This window comes from Netta rufina (assembly GCF_964035555.1).
Source record: "Netta rufina genome assembly, chromosome: 2".
NCBI classification, from domain to species: Eukaryota; Metazoa; Chordata; class Aves; order Anseriformes; family Anatidae; genus Netta; species Netta rufina.
The window spans coordinates 15,408,525-15,421,790 of record NC_140124.1 but is presented as its reverse complement, the minus strand read 5'-3'; the positions used below and the strand labels follow the sequence as shown (position 1 = coordinate 15,421,790).

The 13,266-nt window shown below is 37.1% G+C and overlaps 1 protein-coding gene across 2 annotated transcripts in view; it reads right to left on the bottom strand.

The window, feature by feature from the left end:
• Nucleotides 1–300: 300 nt before the first annotated feature.
• ITGB1 (integrin subunit beta 1) overlaps nt 301–13,266 on the bottom strand; it is a 43,859-nt gene continuing 30,893 nt past the window's right edge. Inside the window, exons 12-17 of one of the 2 annotated variants that reach the window (XM_084283200.1) lie at nt 12,786–13,024; nt 10,526–10,748; nt 9,072–9,304; nt 8,310–8,476; nt 7,407–7,487; nt 301–1,511 (exon numbers count right to left, since the gene is read on the bottom strand). In XM_084283200.1, the coding sequence (XP_084139326.1) occupies nt 7,413–7,487; nt 8,310–8,476; nt 9,072–9,304; nt 10,526–10,748; nt 12,786–13,024 (937 nt within the window). In that variant the 3' untranslated portion in view covers nt 301–1,511; nt 7,407–7,412. The remainder of the gene's footprint in view (nt 1,512–7,406; nt 7,488–8,309; nt 8,477–9,071; nt 9,305–10,525; nt 10,749–12,785; nt 13,025–13,266) is intronic. The other variant, XM_084283201.1, reaches the window with a different exon arrangement.

Here is a 13,266-nt window from a genome sequence, read left to right as displayed (position 1 = left end):
AGATGACAGAACTTCTTTAGCACACATACAAATAAAAGGCAGTGGCTTAACATCAGTTGTCACTGTACCTGATACGTTGATGCTGTATGTGCTGCACCCTGGCCTTTATGCATTTTTATACAACAACTAACTTCTGTTACTTGAGATCACTTTTACCTAATCTACCTTTTTAACCTAAATTTTCTCAAATTTGATGTAAAAGATGTACTTTGTATTATTACGATATTTATTACCTCTTTCCCAGACATAGTTCTTTTTTTCCCCCAATAGTATCATCTTTTAAAAGACAAAGAGACAAGATTCAAGTATTTTAAGGTACTTTTATTTAATAAATAACTTCAGTAATAGCACTGTAAAAAGTGAACATCTGTTAAAATAAAAAGGCACTTAAAACAAGAAGATGACTATGATGCAGTTTGAATGGTCAAAGGCAAATATACATGGCACATGTCAAAAATATGTGACTCGTCACATGACAAACTATGCAATCTTAGCTACAGGGCAAAGGCAAATTTACAGCTAAGACTGCCCAAAAAAAAAAAAAAAAAGCTTGTGTTGATACAAAAATATTACAAAAAGAATTGCAAACAAATACATTAAAAAGATTAGAAGGGTGACAAAGCACCAGGCTTTAAACTAAGGAAAAATTACAGAAGAAAGACACAGTATGACATAAGGCCCTTATGGGTTTTGAGGATGTCTTGGTAAAGTACTTCACGATACTGCCACCCAGGGCTTGAATTTACAAAGAAAAACTAGGCAAGTTACCAGTCAGCAACTTTTTCAGTAATGGCACGTGTTTTAAAGCTATTTATTCCTTCTTAAAATTCTTTCCAAACCCTTTCATCTTAACCATAACCTGGCAATAAGCAATTAAAATTCAAAAATAAGTATACACACACTTTTTCAGTCCTTTACTCTCCTCGCTTCCAACTTACTCAACTTACCACATACTTAATCATATAAGTAAGCAGAACACCAGTTATTCACCAGCTCCATGCTACATGAGTTTAATTATACCTGCGAACTCAAGCCCTGATTTCCCTGTAAAGCTAAAAAATTTAATACTAAATGGCTAGGCAGAGCCCTCATGCTGATTGCTTTAACCATTTCCCTCCCGTCATGTCATAGCAGTATCACACCCTGTAGAAGATCTAGATTCACAGCAAGGGAGTGGAAAAAGGTCAAAAAGGCACCATGTGACCTTAGCTGACTAGGCTATACAGTCTCAAGTTTTTTTGTCAGACCCCGGCACTGATTATTTTTATTTGAAAAAAATAAAAAATAAAAAAATTACATATGGTACATTCTCAAAACCTGAACAGGAAAACAAACCTATATGTAATGAATTAGTAAAATCACTGCAGTTTGCCCTAAATCTATCTTACTGTGACTACAAAAATTGCTATGCTGCATACAGTGTTGTGAAGTTATACAAGCAGTGTTCATTTTCCCTCATATTTAGGATTGACCACAGTTGTCACTGCACTCTTGTAAATAGGATTTTCACCCTAGAAAAAGAAAAACATTTTATTAACATTCAGTGAGATGACATAAGCACTCTGTTTGCAAGAAGTATGAAAATTAGCTTAAGAAATTACCCACAAATGTTTTGTTTGTATACAAACTGCTTAAATCAAACTATTTTTTCCTCTTGCAACTTTAACAAAGGCATGCTTAGCTAATTAATAAAGCAAAGGGTTAGGGCATGATCCTATTCAGTTTATGCCACAGGTTTACTTCGAAACTGCTGCACCTCATATGCTCGTATCTCAGGGCTGAGCAGTCAACTCACGTCTGTAGCCCATTACACTTTTTTTAAAGAACTGCAAACGATATCTTTTGAAACCATTACAGATCACAGACCACATTCTGCTATAATTAACATTTAAATAGCTTATTTCACATTATAAATTAATTCTAGACACAGACTGGAAAGGCTTGTACTACTTTAACAATACACACTCAATATTTCATGTTGAACATTAGCACTTGTCATTCTCATTTTATTCCTGCAGATTTCCCCCTGTCCCAATATACAGAAAATGCATACTTAAAACTAAGAGATTACTGTCCTGGTGAGAATACTGTAATAAAAACATTATTTCTGCTGATAAGAGGAATGCCCACATAACTGCTTATATCTCTCCTACTGAGATTTGAAAACCTCTAAAATAAGCTTATTTTAAGTTTAAACTTCCCTTGTTCCCAAGTTTCCTTTTATCTCAGTAAATCTTACTCCATTTATGGCACATCCTGGCACACCTACGATGAACTCCTTGAATTCCAAATGAATATGGATATAGACAGATCTTATTCGAAGTAACTGCTCCAGCTAGAACTCTACTGATACAGCCTGCATCTCCGGTGCTGTACTCTTACCACAATTGAACTTAAAGCTAAATAAACATTGTTTACCATTGCGAAGCTCTTCTGTGTATGCATGAATAATTTCTGAGGAAATTCAGGACAGAGCAGATCTCAGCCTGAGCATAGCTCAGGCCAGAACCGTATCTGGCCTTCATTAGCAGCAGGGGAATATCTGAAGGTTAGGAAGGGAGTATCTTTGAGGTTCCTCCCAGATGAGATAGCTTTTACATTTTGGGTTAAAAACACTGTTCCTACAGTCAAAGGAAATCCTTCCCCAACCCTGGATGCTAATTTTTTTTCTTTAATCTTTGATAGTCTGGTTTTGGGTGTACAATAAGCTGTGTCTGGCGGAGACTTCTTGCTTTAATAAAGTAGATTTTCAAGTAGTCTTTTATTGTTCTTCACACAGCACTACAGAATAGCTGCTATATACCATCTGAGCTGAGAAGTGTCTAAACTTAAGTGACTCATATTTACCCATTAAACGGGTTGCGTCTTGCTATGAGATGCTGTTCTGAATATTCGTTTTATTTCTAAGAAACCCAAAGCCCCTGTAAATATATGTGATTCATAGAGATTAAGCATGCCTGTTTTTTCCAGGGTCGTAAAACCTTGAACATCAACTACAGATACCACAGGATGTGCCAAAAGGCGACAAGGCAAGTAAGAAACAACTTGGTCTGAAACCATATCAATTCCTAGGAAGCTTGTTGCCTTCTGTTTTCAAGACCTGGTAAGGGACAAGTGACTGGTCTACCCAAACAGCAGCAGCTCCTGCTGCTAGGGCAAGGCCATTTAGCTGGTATTCTGCGTTTCTGTCACAGTGTCTCTCAGACGGAAAGAGTATTTCTCCTTAAGGTAGGCTTCTCTACATGCCAAAAACAAAGAAGCACATGCAGTCTTGCTAGATCTGCCACCCCAGCCTAATCTCTCAAGTCCAGAAACTGCACTGCTGGACAATGTCTCTTCCCTGGAAATCCAGATTCTCTACTTCATCTCCTCAAGACCTGAGTCAGCATCATCTGGTTTGAGGTAAGCTTGGAACTGGGTGTCCGGTGTTGGCTAAACTTCACAAATACACAGTAACGGCAAAAGGCCCTTCTATCAGATGCCAGACAACTCTCTCTTGATTAAAAATCTGTCATCTACTGGTTTGGAAGGGGATGGGGAGCTGAGAGAAAGAATTTATTTATCACAGAAACACAGTGTTGTGGCTAGTTCTCAGCCAGAAAAATTATCAAGGCAAAAATTACTTGTACCCCCTTCCCAGGATATTTTTTATTAAAAGGCTTTGCAACAGTAAGATACAGATTAAAGTTAAAAAAATATCCAGGGAGAAGGGATTTCATCAGTAACTGAAATACCTCATTATGCCTCAAAGGGCTTGGCAATGTATGTTGATTTTTTCCTAGACAAGTTTTAACACAAACTTCTGAAACAAACAAAATAAGAAAAATCCACACACACACACGAAAAACCAAAACAGTAAAATTTGTAATTCAGAGAAAGTCTGTAAGCTTAGTAAACTATATTGAATACAGATTAGAAAATAATGCACATAGCTCTTCAACAGCAAGACATTATATAACACTTGTTACCCTGTGCTTTTAACCTTCACCATTTTACAAAACAGACTACCCCCTGCACAAGCAGGGAGGTACATGTTTACATTTTCTTATTTGTAAAAGATATTCATCTTTTACAAATCAGATATTGCAGGAATCAGTCCAAAGGTTAGGAGTAAAACCTGGAAATCTGCAGGGTACGACTCATGTAATTAATTTCTATTTGGAATCAGGTCCAAAATGCAATTTGCAGAATGTGACTGTAAATATTTATTATAACGCTTCTTCAAGAGAAATCATGATTTGAGATGTACAAGCTCTTTATTTAGCTAGCATAAGGCCTATTTACATGTACAAAGAAAGTGAGATGCTGCACTGTCTTCCCCTTTTGCTTGCATTTTACATTTACAAGAACTCCCAGTGGGATTTAGGCAGCACTTAACCAGGTGCCTCCCCACACCAGCTGAGTGTCTCAGTTCCCACTACAAATACTGGAGATGCAGTCACCGCAATCAGAACTGTTCAGCTTAACCCAACCTTACGCTTACTCAGCTTAGCAGCTTGTGTGGCTTTACTGCCTGTAACCAGAACAGAGGCGCCCAAATGGCTTCTGTTAGCCAGGCACTGGCAGCACTGGCCTTGCCAGCCATGCTCAGTCTCTATCTCAACAAGGTCTTCTGGACAGACAGCTTATTATTAAATCTAACATGGAAGTAGTAAATAATACGTGCACTAGTCTAACCCAACTCTCACCTCACTTAGGCCCCTGACAGCTGGCACACGGTACGAACTTCCAGAGGTTAGCAGCATTCTGTGTTTTTAACTGGCCACCAAAACGTGGCATTTCAAACTTGCTTAGGCAAGAGCTACGGCTTTGTAAGTAAACCCATTTCCTTTATGCCAGTGCAGAAAACACTGGTTTAAGCATGCAAAGTTAGGAAAAACTTCTGTCACAAGTTCTTATAAATTAAAACATCACACACACTTAAACAAAAGCAACAATAAAACAAAAATCAACAAACAATAATTATATGCAAGATAGAGTGAAATACATTGGACAAAAGATAGAGGCATTTTAAAAAATACCTTCAAGAGAGAATAAAGCATCATGTTCTTGCAACAGTACTTATTTTTAAGCAGACTGGGCTGTTCAGAAATAAACAGTTTAGTCTGGTGCTTTGTAAGAATAAACTTATTATACAGGATGTTTGATCAACCTTTTTATTCCTTTTATTTTTTTTTTTCCCCTGTGGACTTACTGCTTTAAGTCACCTAAAATACCTATATAGTGGGTTTAAATCCTACCATCCTACTCACCCAAATTGTTCAAGAGCTGGCTCCTACGATTTTCAGCTCTCATACTTTTGTTTTATTCATTATATTATCAATATTATTACTCATTATTTTACAGTAATAAGACAAGTCATCTGTCAATCTGTAAATATAGCAACTGAATCAGAGGGTAAAGCAAAGGCCCAGGTCGAGGGCAGCACAGATGACAGAGGGCATCACCTACTACAACTGGAAGACTAGAAGAAAACAACTAGCCTACAACTAAGCAAATACTTTTTTAATGGCACAGATCTAAACCACGCAGTCAGTGCTGCAGGCCAAGGACAATACTTTCTGCTGGCCAATAAAGCTAAAACTGCCTGCCCTCTCTCTCCAAGGATCGGATATTTCCATGAATGCTAGAAAGGATAAAAATCATACTTGAAAACCTACACTCCTTCATAGTTTTTGATTTTCACAATGAGTGAAACAAGAAGGCAGGATTCACTCTCCATGGAAAGAAAGCTTTCTGCAAGAAGTAATATGAGGAGAAATGGCAACACTGAAGACATTATATTTTGGGAGGAGTCATGGGGTAGAGAGTGAGAAGAAAGAAAGGAAGTTACACACCACGTGGTTTGTTACATGCTTGTTCTGCACGGAACAGAAAATACACAAGTCAGTGAACAGCAGAAAAGAAGGTAACAGAGACTTAACAGATGGAATACGTGAAATATTAGAGAAGACTAAGAACTCAATTTCCTCCCCAAAATAATCAACTCTGAGAAGAAAAAAAAAAATGGAAAGAAGGTGAATGTGGTCACTGTGTCAAGCAAAACAATTTTCATTTCTTTTTTTTTTTTTTCTCCAATCAATTTTGGACACGCTGGAAAATAAAAAGATTGTAAAGAGAAAAGGAAAGTACTTTTCATCAAGCTGGAGCTCAGAATGCTGGACAAAGTATTTGAAAATGTCATAGTGAGGACAGGTAAGAGCTTAAATACTCTTAATTCCCATTTTCTCTTTACAAAATCTTTCAAATGCAACACTGAAAAACTGAAACAGCAGACAGAGTAAAATTTGAGATAGCGATCCTTCCCTTCCACTAGCTCCTGAAAAAAGCCCTTTGATATTTAAAGGGATGTGCTGCCTTCCCAACTTTTTCAGGTCCCACTCCCTTCCTTTACTCAGATTTTCTGCATTTCTTAACTCTCAACACTCTGTTGACATCTGCTCCCATCATCCTCCCTTTCCTACTCCTTCCCCAGCAACTGGGAATCCCAGGGAAGGAGGAGAATCCTAAAGCATTCAAGAGAGTGCAATCTTAAAAGTCTACACAGAATATCCATCACTTCTGGTTTACTGTCTTGCTCTTCTGGATACTTCTGTTTCTCTTTGGGTATGAAGAGAACTGAAGTCAGCATTTCCAAACAAATTAGAGTTCAGACAAAGTTTAGGAAGGACTAAGAAACTAGGGCAAAAAGTACATCTGGAGGGGACACGAACACTTCCTCCTCTCATATGAATGCTTTTTTCTAATAAAGGCCCCAAGCTGACTGAGCTACAAGGACTGATATTGCCAGTTACAACAAAAATAGGGATGGAAAAAATAAGATGCATATTTAATTACCAAATGAGTAGAGTATATGCATTTCACACTTTAAATTCAGGCTCATTCTATTCTAGGTTAATAAGCCAAAGCACTTAAAAAAAAATAAATCTGTAAAGGACACCCCCAAATGGTCAGAGTTATTTTAATAAAAAGAATTATATTTATAGGCTGGATATCTCAGGAGTATCTAACCCAGCTTTGCAAACACATTAGTTTTAAGCAAACTGATTGCTGACTTGAAGGCGTAGAAGATAAATCCTTCCCTGAACACTGCATTTCTTCACAATCTTCTTTAATCCAAAGAGCTGTTCTATTATATACCCACATAGTTATTCACAAATAGTTCATTTAAAAATATGTATATATTGTAGAATAGTTTAAGCCAGTACTGGTGATATTAGTAAGAAAGCAATCTTTCTGTCAAAACAAGTTAGACTTTCAAGCTGCATTCTTTAAAACCCCAGAATCAAAGCAGCAGCAGATAAACTGCACAAGACTCAAATTGTGATTAACTGACTGTGACACACAGTGAGTTCGAAGTGACATGCAAAGGAAAAAAAAGGAAGAAAATGAAAGGAGATACAAACTGAGGCTTAGAGACCAGCTTTACGTCCATAGTTTGGATTCTTGAAATTGTTAATAGGACTCTTGTATATTGGGTTTTCTTGCTGAAGTAAAAGAAATGGTCAATGTCGAATAATTCAACAGGAAAAAAAAAGCAACATTCTCAACTGTCACTGAAAAAATCATGCTATATATAAAGTTGTTAGTATTATTTTTCCAGTTTAGACTTAATTTTCTTAACAGAAGACATCCTAGGACATTTTTTCAAATTATTCTCTCACCAACCGTATATGGGTATTGACCTATAGAACAGTAGCATAGGGTTTCTGATTGCCAGGTTCCTAACATTTCCCAGAGGCAGAGACCCGATACCATATGTAAGCCTACAGACCATAGGCTTGTTTTTCTTACATATTTTTTCTACTGTCAAGAGGTTGGGAAGATCTCAACAAGCCAGCACCATGACCTTGCAACCAGTTACTGAAATCTCCCAACTAATCCCATGTGAATATTTACAAGATCTCTTTTATAAGCAAAAAATTTCCTTCTTTATTTTATACAAGTGTGATTTTCACCTTCTAACAGACATTTTAATTGTATCTTATAGAATGTGGTACAACTGCAAAACTGAACTATTCTCTCACCATGACATTTTCTCTCTGAAATTTTATTCCAACTGAAGTTATTACTCACTTTACTAAACCAAGATGTTCTTCTTGAAGAGGACTCTTTTTTTGTTTGTTTGTTTGTTTTTGTTTTGCTATTGGTAACAAATGACACATTTTAAATCAGCTTAAAATTATGATATTTCTGTATTCCTGTCCTATGGAGAAACAAATCTGAAACACACAGGGCATGTGAACAACAGTTTCCTAATCCTCGCCAACTACTGCAGCTTTTATACAGATAAAAGCCTCCTCACTTACCGTATCCCACTTGGCATTCATCTTCTCCTTTTCAAATTTAGCAAATTCTCTTCTGTCATGAATGATCATTAGTAGTTTCCAAATCAATAACAATGCAAGTCCAATAAGAACAATTCCAGCAACCACACCAGCTACAATGGGAATGATGTCAGGGCCACTAGGGCATTCTAGGGAACAAAACAAGGGAAACATGATTTTACAGAATGATGAAGGTAATGTGTATGAAGATGCTTTTAAAATTATATTTGGTACTGAAGCCAGTATTTATAGTACCAAAAATAATACTACTTTCACTTTAAATTACTAAAGTTTTAGTACACAACATCTTGCAACATTGCATCTTATTTTTATCCTTCTAATTTTTGTTTAATCTTAGTAATAGAATATTTAATATTCTGATGAAGTCTACACACTGCTAACGCTTTAAGCAATTCATCCAGAGTATAAGAATAAAATAACTAGCAATTGTATTTTAAACGTGCAAGAGCTCTAAGTCAAAAAAGGTGTTCCTCGTTTTATCTTGGACTGTAAGTAATATATATAGATGTTACTTAGATATGTGCTAGTTAGCAACTAACACTTTCCTTCTACGCAACTTTTTTTTTTTTTTCTTCTTTTAAATATTTCCTCATCTTAGGAATTGATTTCTACTGAAAGGAAAAAAAAAAATACATCTAACTCAGGCAAAACAACCAGAGCTACTTTATACTATATAAGTGCGAGAATTAAGGTGAGGGAGAAATGACAACATCATGTTTATACCTGGAGTCTCTACCACATGGACATTGGCTTCACCATTTGAGTTGACGGAGTACGTGAAGTAGAACCAGCAGTCATCGACGTCCTTCTCTTTGCAATGCGACAGTGGATCGGGCTGGCCTGGTTGCGGCAATTTGTCTCGACTTTCTACCCGTGTCATGTTAAAATGCATACATTCCTGAGAACATGTTTCCTTCTTTTCACCCTTATCGAAAGCTCTGCACTGAACACAGTCCCTGTGGAAATGCAAATCAGAAGCAATGCTTTCTAGTATGTTCACAAAAGATTTAACATTGAATCGAAAGAAAAGCAAATGAGGAAAAAAAAAAAACAAAGACCAAAAACATTTCCATAAAAGCAAGAAAAAAAAAGAAGGAAGACTTTTTTTTTTTTAACCAGTTGTAACATTAATGTATCTTTTGATTAACAAAAACCTGCTTTGCCAAATTTCAGTTTTACTGAATGACTGGCAAGCTTCAAGGGCAGGGGTTTAAAAAAAAAGGATAAAAGACCTAAACTTCTAAAAGGAAATAATTCTAACACATTTTCAGCGGTTACAACTGGAAAATGAATATTCTCTCAAAGAAGTTAGTGTAGGAGCAGAAGATTTACAATGAAACAGTATCAATGATGGGTTAAAAAGAACAAACTGTGATTAGTTTTACAGTAAGATATCACTTGAATAAATCATTGAAAAATAGCAGACTTAGTAGGATTTTTACAGTAAAAAGACTGTGCTGAGAGAAATCTTAAAGTCAGTTGCACAAAGCCAGGAATCAGCAGAGCCACTACTCATAAATTTATTTCAAAATTCTGCATGCAGAAAACAGCTTCCTTGCAAAAATCTGGATTTCCTAAGACAGGGATGTAGATTTCATTGACCCCCCCCCACATCTAAGTCTAGTTTTTGCTTGTCAGGATAATCTGACTTCTTCAATAGGTTTTTAGAATAAAAAAAGTTTTAAAACAAAACAGAAGTTCTCAGCAAAAAGCTTATCTGAAATTTTAACTATTCTGGAAACTGTGCAGTTTATCTATGCTTACTTTTGCTGCATTAATTTCAAAAGGTTGACAGTGGGACTTTACAGCCTGTCACAACAGACCTAAGCTTCCCACAACTCTTCAGAAAGTTGGCTGTTAGCAATCATACATGAAATAGGGAAAATCTGTAACCTGCCCAAGTCAACGTGAATGGGTAAAACTGATTTAACATAATATACACATTTCTGTGCGTAACAGAAAACAACAGTGAAAGAATTTACGAAATAAATAGACTATCTGGAAGCAATCAAACTGTTTAGTTTGTAATTCTTGATGCTCACCCAACGACTTTTACAAACTAAACGGATAGCATTATATTCCTCCATTTCAGGGCATACCACATTTTTCAAATTATGCATAAATTCACCATGAAGCCAAATGAATGGAAGCTAGGACTTGGTTTTCTAGATACTTACTTGTGCTCTGCACAGACGCCAAGGCAAGTCTGACACATTTCACATGTGGGGCCTTGGAATTTGGGATCTGTACAATTACAAGTTCCACATTCACAGGTTCCTCTTCCGTTGCAAATCTGCCCGTTAGATGCCATACATGGAGTAGTATCCAGGGAGCAATCACAAGCACTGCCAGTGAAGTTGGGGAAACACTCACAAACTCTGCATTTGCAGATACCATTTCCTGAGCATTGAAAAGATATTTCAGTTAAATGAAATCTAATATAAAACAAGTTTATGACATTAAGAAACAAAATGTTTACCAACTTCAAATAGACACAGGGAAAAGAAAACTCTGGTCAACAAAAAATGAATATACTAATGAATCAAAAGAACTAAAAAAAATAAATTATTTCCTTAAAAAACTACTTTCAGAATTCTTTTCTTCTCCCATTTTCCTACATTTGGATTTCCTTTCATAAACAAAATGATGAGACCAGGGAAAGCTGATCAAGAACAGTGTAATGTGATGGCTATACCTCATGGGTGGATAGCATCACAGCACTGCTTCAGCTGGCAATTTTGTATGTATATAAATACTCTACAGATCAATATTTATTGATCACTGCTGTACCTATCTCTATGTAAATTTATAATGCAAGATCTAAAAAGATGAGGAATGCACTAACTTAGACTTATACCACAGAAAAATGAAACACCTAGAAACATAGAATATTCTGAGTTTGAAAAAAAAAACAAAAAACAAAACACAAGGATCATTGAGTCCAACTCCTGGCTCCACACACGGCCACCCCAAAACCAGACCCTGTGTCTGAGAGCATTGTCCAAACACTTCTTGAACTCCAGCAGCTCAGTCCTGTGACCACTGCCCTGGGCAGCCTGTCCGGGTCCCAACAAGTGCAGAACCTTTCCCTAACCCCCATCCTGACCCTCCCCTGTCCCAGCTCCATGCCGTCCCCTCGGGTCCTGTCACTGTCCCCAGAGAGCAGAGCTCAGCGCCTGCCCCTCTGCTCCCCTTGTGAGGGAGCTGCAGGCCGCAATGAGGCCTCCTCTCAGCCTGCTCTGCTCAGGTCTGAACAAACCCAGGGCCCTCAGCTGCTTCTAATACACCTTCCCCTCTAGACCCTTCACCATCTTTGTTACCTTCTTTTGGAGGAGTCTCTAATAGTTTAAAGTCCTTTTTATACTGTAGTGCCCAAAACTGCACACAATACTTGAGGTGAGACCACACGAGTGCAGAGCTCCCTTAGCCTCCTTATAAAACCATTCAGTAACTCTGTCTCACCTGAGCTTTACGCTCCTTACATTCCCTACAGAGGAAACAGATATCCATATCTCGAAAAGGCCAATTTGGATTGAATTGAAAGATCTCTGGCTATACTTCTTCTCCATTGAAAATAAAGTGTTCAGGTCAACACTCCTCTGTCACCATCTATTTTGGGACACCACCACCACTGCTCCTATCCTTTGGACAGCTGATGAGCAACAGGTGTATTCCAACTAAATCAGACAGATTAGGTATTCTCTTAATTCAGTTAAAGCTTAGCAGCTTCTCTGTTTAGTTTTTTGGATCGCAGTCAAAACTGAGGTAGTAGTTACACTCCCACCAGCTACTTCCACGTATGAAGAAGCCTAAGGAAGTTACAGGACAAAAACACATGCAGCAAAATTAAGTCAGACACTCGCTTCTAGACGGCTTTCTAAATTGCTTTTGATTTCAGAATAAAGTGCTATTTAGAGTCTTGTTTCAAGCACTTAAGGCATCTTTCTGGGTCTAGCACATTCTAAGCTTCACTCACCTTTTGAAATAGTCTCAAGATAGCATCTCACTGGTATGTTGTCAAGCACCAGCTCAAACACTATTACAAGTAAACTGAGGTCATTATCTCTTATTGACACAGTGGTTACACTGAGCCAGAATAACTTTATAATCTCATGACAGTTGTCTCAGCATTCTTTACTATAATACCTGAAGGCAATTCTGCAATAAACAGCAGAAGTCAAGTTCAGGTTACATCCTTCTTTTAGCTCTGAATCAAGGAAGGCTGAAACATGTATTCATACCCTATGTTCAGGATCACAAAGGGCTGTTTTATTAATAAAGAAGCATTTTCAGTCACTGTTACTCTGTGCATTTTCTCATCTCATCAAGCAGATATGTATTTTTAAGCTAAGTATCACTGCTTTACAGGGTACAGTTGACAGACTGGTAAACTATTCACCAGTTTTGTCTATAAAAGAGTCTGAAGTCACTTCTCACCTCCACAAATCAGACCATTTGATCGATCACAGTTGAAGTTATCACATTCACAATATTTGCCAGAATACACTTCGTTGGTGTTTTCTCTTTTCTTGCATACACATTGTCCACAAATGCATTCTCCATTGTTACTACATATTTCTGTACTGTTCTCCCTCCTGCAGTAAGCATCCATATCCTCACTATTTACTTCATCTGTACTACATTCACAAAGTCTTCCAATACGTCCTTCATTACATCTGCAAGGTAAGAACATGAGAACAAAAAAGCCTGAAAATGTAAACCTAATTAATTAAAACATATACAATAAAAAGACTGCAAAAATAGCAGAGAACAGGAGTAATAGTGACTTATCTCAAGGAATATTCCAAGTTAATTTTAAAACAGGATTTCTAGCTATTTAACAGCTCTTGAAGCTGCTGGAGGTAACTCAACTAAGCTGCTCCTATCCTGATTACTTCCAGGTGAGAAACTGTTGTCA